The 8,621-nt window shown below is 39.4% G+C and overlaps 1 protein-coding gene across 1 annotated transcript in view; it reads left to right on the forward strand.

Moving 5' to 3' along the window:
• The window catches only part of dtnbp1b (dystrobrevin binding protein 1b), a 555,482-nt gene that overhangs the window by 510,975 nt on the left and 35,886 nt on the right, over window positions 1–8,621 (forward strand). The window contains exon 2 of the mRNA XM_020597564.1: window positions 2,462–2,551. Within this exon, the coding sequence (XP_020453220.1) occupies window positions 2,521–2,551 (31 nt within the window). The 5' untranslated portion in view covers window positions 2,462–2,520. The remainder of the gene's footprint in view (window positions 1–2,461; window positions 2,552–8,621) is intronic.

The following is an 8,621-nucleotide window of genomic DNA, read 5'->3' on the forward strand; positions in this document are numbered from 1 at the left end:
TTACCTAGTCATAACAAAATGAAGAATTCCATGTGTGTGTCTTGTTGTTGTTACGTGGTGTAACTAAAACATTCATTCAGACATAAATCTAACACAAGATGTTAATACAAGAAAACAATTGGTGTCATGGCTTACTGCTAACCTTGAAGCAGAGCAGACTAGAGCAGACTTTGAATCTTACTAAACTGCATTACTAACACATTAAAGTCTAACACATTAATGTCTAATAATTATTTGACTGATTTATTAATTTCTAACAGACGTTAGCCGACCTCTGCTAGCAATAACATTTTCAGGGGTAACGTTAGATGTCCAGTCCTCTTTTGCTTTGCTTTGCTTGAGCCTGTCAATTGTCAGGCTAATTGTGAAACCTGCTCAATCTAGGAGAGCTCTTTTAGAGTTGACTTGTAGCTTATTCCCTGTTGGATGTGTAGTCTTGTAGATGAAAGAACTCTAGTTTTACATGTCCCATTAATGTGAATCTCTTATATTTACTATTAATCATGCAGCTCAATGAAAAACGCCAGTTTAGACCTCGCCAGGCCTTCATCAGCACGGAAACATAAACAGTTTGCACCTGTATGTTTCCACCCTGATGAAGACCCGGTGACGTCGTTGCCTTCTTCTTCTGTTGTTTAATGGTGGTTTGCAACCAGCTTTAGGTGCATTACCGCCACCTTCTAGAATGGAGTCTGGATCAGAACGGGCCCTACCTACTACTATAACAAAATAACCCCACTCAGTTCACTTTATATTATCTTGTGTGACCCTGTGCTCTCTACAAACCTAATAAGTGCTCTGTATCCCGTGATCTTTGTCCCAACACCTCCAGTAAACTAAAGTTCATTCCACCTTTTAAAACTATATCTTTGAATAATTCCCTCTCCCGCCTGAACCTGGGACAACTCATTAGAACATGTTCCAAGGTTTCTTGTACCCGACACATCTCACATTCCCCTGTAGTATGCTTCTTAATTATCTTCACTGTACTTTTTAAACCAGTGTGCCCAAATCTCAGTCCTGATAATATATCTTCTTCCTTCCTATTTACAGTACTTAAACCTGGTGAGGTCTAAACCGGTCGGCGTCTTTTTACTGAGATGCCCTGTTACAGGTAAGAGTGCTACAGTCAAAATGATCCTTAAATAATGGTGTAAAGGCATTAGCATCGAAATATACCTAAATTACCAAAAGTAAAAGTAGTCACTGTGCAGAATAATAATAGAATGCATTTCACGTAGATGTATATTTGATTATAATTTCTGGTGCATTATTGTGCTCATCATTTTAATGTTGTAGCTGGTAAAGGTAGGGATAATTTTAACTGTTAAAATATGAACTTCTGGTGAGTAGCTTGTAAATTTATCACCAGAGATTACTGAAGTCTCATGATTATGCTTATGCTGTTTCCTTTTTATTCATCTAATTCTGAAAAGAAACTATAAACTCAAGTTATCAAATAAATCTAGTGGAGTAAAAAGGTATGGTAAGATATGAAGCGGAGACTAAAAATAAATTCAGATGCCTCAATTGCACTTGTGTACAGTGCTTTTTCTAACACAGTTTGATGCTCTTACTACATTAATGTAACTAGTAAGCATAGTAAGCACAGGAGAGACTCAGATGTGCAAGGAATATGAATTTATTAAACAGTTGTCATTAAAACTCAGGTTTAGCCTCAAAGTGCAACATACAGTATACTGAGAAACTCAAATAAAGAATGCAATAGCCCTTTCATGAATCTTATTTGTGTAAAATGTGCATTTAGTAAGAGCTGTTGACTTTTCCTGCATGTTTTATTTTTACTAAATGTGTTGGTTTGGTGGAGAGTTCCTGCCTCAAGTGGAGGAGTTCAAGTATCTTGGGGTCTTGTTCACGAGTGAGGGAAGGATGGAACGGGAGATTGACAGGCGGATCAATGCAGCTTCTGCAGTAATGCGGTCGATGTACCAGTCCGTCGTGGTGAAGAAGGAGCTGAGCTGTAAGGCGAAGCTCTCGATTTAAACATGGAGCACAATGTAACTGCATGCAACATCTAATTTTTTGTTACAATCTGACCCATTTTTTTCCCTGACAAACTTCCCTAGTTTGATATATGGTGTTCTAAGACAGCTGAAAGGTGTGCATATTAGTGTCTTTATAAGTACTTTAACTCTGCATTTGTATAAACTACATTTGTGCACAGGGTCAGAATGAACTGTAGTGTAACAGGTTCATTACTCTATGATAATGAAGCTTTGTTGTTGTGCCTTAAACCAAAGGATCAGAGCCTGTATTGCTTTAGTAAAAACTTTGTGTTCTATCTGTAATGTTTATGGCAAACATTGTCATAACACAGTGATTGACCATTGCTCTCAAGTGAAATAGCAAATTGATAGTACAGCTGGAAAATTGTCTTTTAAATTCACTGTGGATAAACGTGTTTGGTAGAATTGGCTGATTGAGTTAATTGTTGTCACAGGTTCTTGATCCTCCAAATGGCCAGAAACAAGGCTGCTGTGGCTCTGGAGTTCTTCTTTGATGCTGCAAAGAAACTGGACTTTTCATCCAGGTACTGTGTGCAGTCTTGTTAACTTCAGGGCAACACTTCTGCCTTAACATTTGTTTGGTGCAACTGGCATAAATTCAATTATATGTTCATTATTGAGGCCATAGTTAAAGGTGGTGTTGTACTGGAGTGCATTATATTCAGAGGTGTATACTTTGATCCTGCGCATTGACATACATGAGTCAGAATATTACCTGATTACACCTCTGAACATAATGCAGTCCAGTACAACACCACCTTTAAATATGGCCCCAATGAACATACTGTATAACTGAATTTGACAGTTGCACCCAAAACAAACATTTTTGAGCTTCATAAACACAAATGTTAAGGCAGAAGTGTTGGTTGTGTATATCGGTGTTAAAACAATTCTCTAAATTAGTCTTTGTAGTAGTAACTCTGGAAAAGCTGACAACTTTACTACAATCAACCTTGTCAAATAGAATTTGTATAACATTGGTGGAATTGAGCACATGTTGCTGCACTGTCATTAAGATGCCCCTATACATTTCAACATTGTTTTTTTGTGCTTTATTGGCCTGTAAAAACACACCATCTCCCACACAGAGTACCCTCCTTTTTCCTTTACATAGTGCTGATGTTTTGGGCCAAGATGGAGTACAGTGAAGAACCCAGTGCCTGATATCTGAGATGTTAAAAAGCAGAACCAAACAGTTTTAGCAACAGCTTTATTGAAGAACACCAATAAAAAATAAAAAAAAAGCCCTGTTGTTCAACATTTAGTCGGGGCCCTTAAAACAGTCTCCCACATGGAGCAGCTGCAAAAAAAATGTTTAATAAAGCTTTGACTTCAATAATAAATGGTTTGTTTATAAACAAACTTGCCCATCTATGCATGTCCTCAAGAATGCTGATGGCCTGGCCACAGAATAACATCTAGTTAAGTATTGTCCTAGGGGGAAATGGCAAAAGCTTGAGTTTAAAGCATGATATGCTCTATAATTTCAAACCCATTATGTTTTGATAGGTTTGCTTCATTTTGAACAAAAGGCTTTTAGTGGACACGTTTGTACCTGGGCAGTGAACATCTGTTCATATGCAGAATGGACACTGCAAAGTTCCAAGTCAAAATTGTTTAGACAAAATCAAGGTTGAACTTGAAATACAAGGTCATCTCACCACATGCTGAAATAATAGCCGTCTCTGAATTACTGGTAGAAAGTCCCAAGAAAAGGCTGTACTGCTGATGTTGGCCCTCTGGGTTCATCGCCATCAAGTCTATAAGGAACAGTCACTTCTGGTAACCCTCAATTTATTAAAACAGGCCATGCAAATTTGATCTTTAGCAGTGATTTAAACTAATCTGCAGTTGCAAAGCACCACTCTTGTAAAAAGGTTCCACATTTAAGCAATACTAAACTGAAGGAATGTTAAATTTCACTTTGAGAAGCTTTCCACAGCAATAAGAATTTAACACATTTCACATTGGTCTAAACAATTTACTCACCATCTGTACTGTTGTCTGGAGGCTTGTAGTGAGCCCATGAAGCTTTGGGTTGTCTTCTCTGGGCTGTGTGCCTCAAGTTCTGGAGATGTACTCAGCAGGTCTTCAGGTGCCCTGTATTCAAATACATTGTGTAATATGAAAAGTGTTGAAATACATTGCTTTACAGTTAAACTTCCATGAAACAGTGGGGAAATGAACTACATAAATATTGTATAAACATCTACGTAAAGTATAGTTAGTCCTGCTGTTGTGCATATGGCCAAAGTACAGCAAGTGAACATGAGTAATAAAGTACTATCAAGTACTAGTACAGTCTCAATATAATTCTGCTTTGAACAAAACGATACTGGAATACATTAGCAGCTCTAGGTTTTGCTTATACCAAAAGGTCCATGTTCAAAATTTAGTATGAAGCAAACATGGAGAAAGCCTGTAAAGGTAATTAAAAGCTCTACAACAGCTAGTGAATCCACCTCAAGTGTCACCTACCTTTATTTATGAACAAAGATGTCATTCAAAGCAAACCACCCCATACACTACATCCTAAAAATACCCACCCAGAGTCTGAAGATAGAGAATATTTTGTACAAATCCATGTATGAAATTACACTATTGTTTCTATTGTTCTGGTGAATTTACCCATCCACAGCTTAATAGAGAAGGAGTGTAGTGGCAATTTGTTCTTGAAGACAGAAAATGTATGGGGTGGCTGCGGCTCACGAGGTAGGGTAGTCTCCTAACCAGCAAGTTGGTGGTTTGACTCCCGGTCTCCCCGCATGCCTAAGTGTCCCTGAGCAGGACACTGAACCCCAAATTGCTCCTGGTGGCTTGACTAACGCCGTTGTGTGGCAGCCTTGTCGTCATCAGTGTGTGAATGGGCCAGTGGTGTATCATCTCCTGTGCAACACACCGTGGAAAAATGCGCTATATAAATACAGTCCATTTACAGAAAATGTAAAGCATGCGTTTCCAATTGTTGGTGATCATCTTGTTTGTGTAGCCAACAGAGACGGGATCCTCTGGTCACTGCCACCTTGAGTGTATAACAGGAGGTATTACAGGAGTAGAAGACAAGTGTCAAATATATATGATTAAAAAAATTACAATGAAAATGAAATGTCTTCATTTGAAGAGCAGTGAGTAAACTTGACATGCGTTGTCTCCCTCAAGTTGTTAACCTAAAAAATAAATAAAAACACAAGACCATTACTTGCAGCTTTATATAAGTCATCCTCCAGTTAGTCTTCATTCCTGGATACTCAAAGACCTTTAGTAATCTAGATTTAGATGTGAAATTCTCTCCTTTTTCTGTAACGTGAAGTTACTGATAGGTTTTGATGTCATTAAATCCCGTCATTGCTTCCATCGTCAATAAAACCTGCTGATATTTTGAATAGGATCTTAATTTAAACAAAACAGGCTTTTCGAGCCGTTCATTAATGATGACTGGTTTGTCTGGACTTCAATCTAAATGGAGGCTCCATTTTACACAGATGTGGCAGAAAAACTCAATACTCACATATTCAACTAAAAAGGTTTCTCCACTATAACAAAGAAATCCGTGTCAAAGCCCAGTGTCCTCTAAACATTAATGAACTTGTTTGGGTGTTTGAAACAAGATGGTGCTAATGCTAATCTAGTCGAGATATATTTGATATGTAACACTGTTCCCATAAGGCTGGCAGTCAAACTACAGAGCCAACAGAGGATAGGTGGCTAGTTAAAGCTAAGTCATGGCCAAACTCCCTAGAAGCAAGTTTTAGCAATTAACCTTCTTGTTAAAGTGATCAAGCTAAAGCAAAACAATAGCGTACTGGAAGGCTAACCTCACATGGAGCTAGTTAGGACACACAGCTTCTTGATAGCAGAGTTTTGCTAATGTTTCACACTAATGCTAGATAAAGTAGTTTACATGAACTCAAAATCATAAATGTATTCAACTGCTTTATCTCAGAGTAACAGCCAAACATCTACATATACACAGAACGCAGCACACTAAGATTTAACTGCAAAACATCTACATTAGATCAACCTCATCACCAGTGAACAGGTAGATGTAACGAGCTCATCAGTGTGATTGACTTGTAAACTCCGCCCACAGACAGGTGGATGTAACGAGCTCCTTATTGTGATTCACTTCACCTGTCAGTGGTCATAATGTTATGCCTGATCGGTGGATATGTCAATAGTCAGGATTCCTACTGGTAACTGAGTTGGACTGCAAGTTGTTGCATTCTATCTGTATTATTTGCCTCCCAACCTACACAATTTTTTGCATAATGGTATTTATTTGGTAATAATTTGAATGTGTTTGGTTAATGTGCAGTTTTTGTGAATTCAGTCCCCTCATTAAAATGCACATTTATGCAAATTCCTATCAGACCATCTCCTCTATAAGTAGAGGGTTTCTGCTTTGAAATGTTCCAGGGGTTGCAGTATATTCTGAGTGTTATACTTGAAAAGAAAGAAGCACAACTCAGTCTTGGCACTGTCAATCTTATAGAGATGGGCAGCAACAACAAATAAAACAGACAGTGGATTAGAACTGTTTACATCAAGAAAGCTGAAGTGTTGGTAAGAGCTGACGTTATTGCAGACAAGCGCACAGAGCTTGAACCCCAACCTGCTGCACCAAAGTCAGTGGTGTTAACCACCAAGCTATGCCACCCATTCAATAGGTGCGCATTTAGAACTTTTACTATGGAGATCAAATACTATCAAAAATGTTACAAATGCATGTTTAATGTTTTGTCTGTAACAAGCGATTTGTGTGTGTGTGTCTTGAGGATCACAAATGCATGCTGCGCAATCTGCACGTATAAAGCCATTTGTGTGTGCGTGTGTCATGCTGTTCACAAATGCGTGCTGTACAAACTGCACATAAAACACATTTTACAAATGCTTAAAAACGATTTTTCATGTGCAGTTCTTTAGAAAGTACGTACACATTGTTACCTACGCATGCGTGGATTGTCTTAACACACATGAATCACCTTCTGCGCACAGATTTTTGAGAGTGTTTTTCCGCACTCTCAAAAATCCACGATCCATGAATACATGGTGCGTTTAAGGACACGTGGAAAACTTGGACATCTGAGTTTCCAAACCTGTTTCCCAAACAAAAGTATTTACACAACGCTATTCCAAATGGACATTACATAAAATAAACAAAAATATCGGTGTGTATCACTAAAACATGTCCCACTGAAAAACAACAACAAACTCCGTCGGGAGGAATATGTGCATCACTAAAATATGCCCTACTGAAAAACTATAAACTCCGCAGGGCGGAACATTAACTTTAGCTTAATAACTTCTAAATTCTAAATATATAAAAATTTAGAACATGCACCATAAACTGCAGGCAACTGAAATGTTCTCTGTTAAAACGTGCACACGAAAAATCGAATTTAAGCATTTGTAAAATGTGTTTTATGTGCAATTTGTACAGCATGCATTTGTGAACAGCATGACACACACACACAAATCGCTTGTTACAGACAAAACGTTAAACACGCATTTGTAACACTTTTGATAGTATTTTATCTCCATATTTTACTGGTGTCTGCTATTTTCTGTTAACGCGGAGAAGGGGTGAGCATGGAAAAAGGGGAAGCTTGGTTTGATGCAAGGTATCTCCCTGCTAAGGACCCTCACTGGATATTGACTGCACCCTGACAAAGAATCGAACCCCGACCTGCTGTACTACATACAATGGTGTTAACCACCAAGTTATCCAGCTGCCAGAAAAAGCACATATTGAGAATGTTTTCTGGTTTCAGTTTAAGGTTTGCAGAATAAGAGCAGAAAACAGGCTGAAAAATAGTAAAAAGGCTGACGTACAGAGCTAGAGTGTGAGTGATGTCGCCCACTCTAGCTCTCCCCATTCAAATGAATGGACAGGCTGAGAAATGTCCTAAATCACCATAAAACAAAAACTGCAATAATTCAAAAACCATAAAAGATATCAAAAAGCTGAATACAAGATGAATGGCTGAACTTGTCTTGTAGTAAGAAATACAAGGCCCATTTATTCTACACTATATTCTGTGACCACTTCATGGTTATGTTAGAGTGAGTTTCTGTAGCAGTAATATTCAAGTGGATAGGCACATTTGAGATACTTAAGAGACAGATGTGAGGAAAACATGAGTATTATTAACATGGTTGCACTGTGCGCCTCCTTGAACCGCCACCTTATTGTGGTGGAGGGGTTTGAGTACCCGAGTGATCCTAGGAGCTATGTTGTCGGGGGCTATATGTCCCTGGTAGGGTCTCCCAAGGCAAACAGGTCCTGGGTGACGGGTCAGACTAAAAGCGGTTCAAAAGCCCCTTATGATCAGACTAAGATCAAGTCCCGTGACGTCGCCCGGCATGGCGCAGCCAGGGCCCCACCCTGGAGCCAGGCCCGGGGTTGGGGCTCGAATGCGAGCGCCTGGTGGCCGGGCCTCCCCCCACGGGGCCCGGCCGGGCTTAGCCCGAACGAGTGACGTGGGGACGTCCTCCTGTGGGCTCACCACCTGCAGGAGGATCCGTAAGGGGCCGGTGCATAGTGGATTGGGCAGCAGTCGAAGGCAGGGGCCCCGACGACCCGATCTCTGGACA

Source organism: Monopterus albus, unplaced genomic scaffold (assembly GCF_001952655.1).
Source record: "Monopterus albus unplaced genomic scaffold, M_albus_1.0 scaffold34.1, whole genome shotgun sequence".
NCBI classification, from domain to species: Eukaryota; Metazoa; Chordata; class Actinopteri; order Synbranchiformes; family Synbranchidae; genus Monopterus; species Monopterus albus.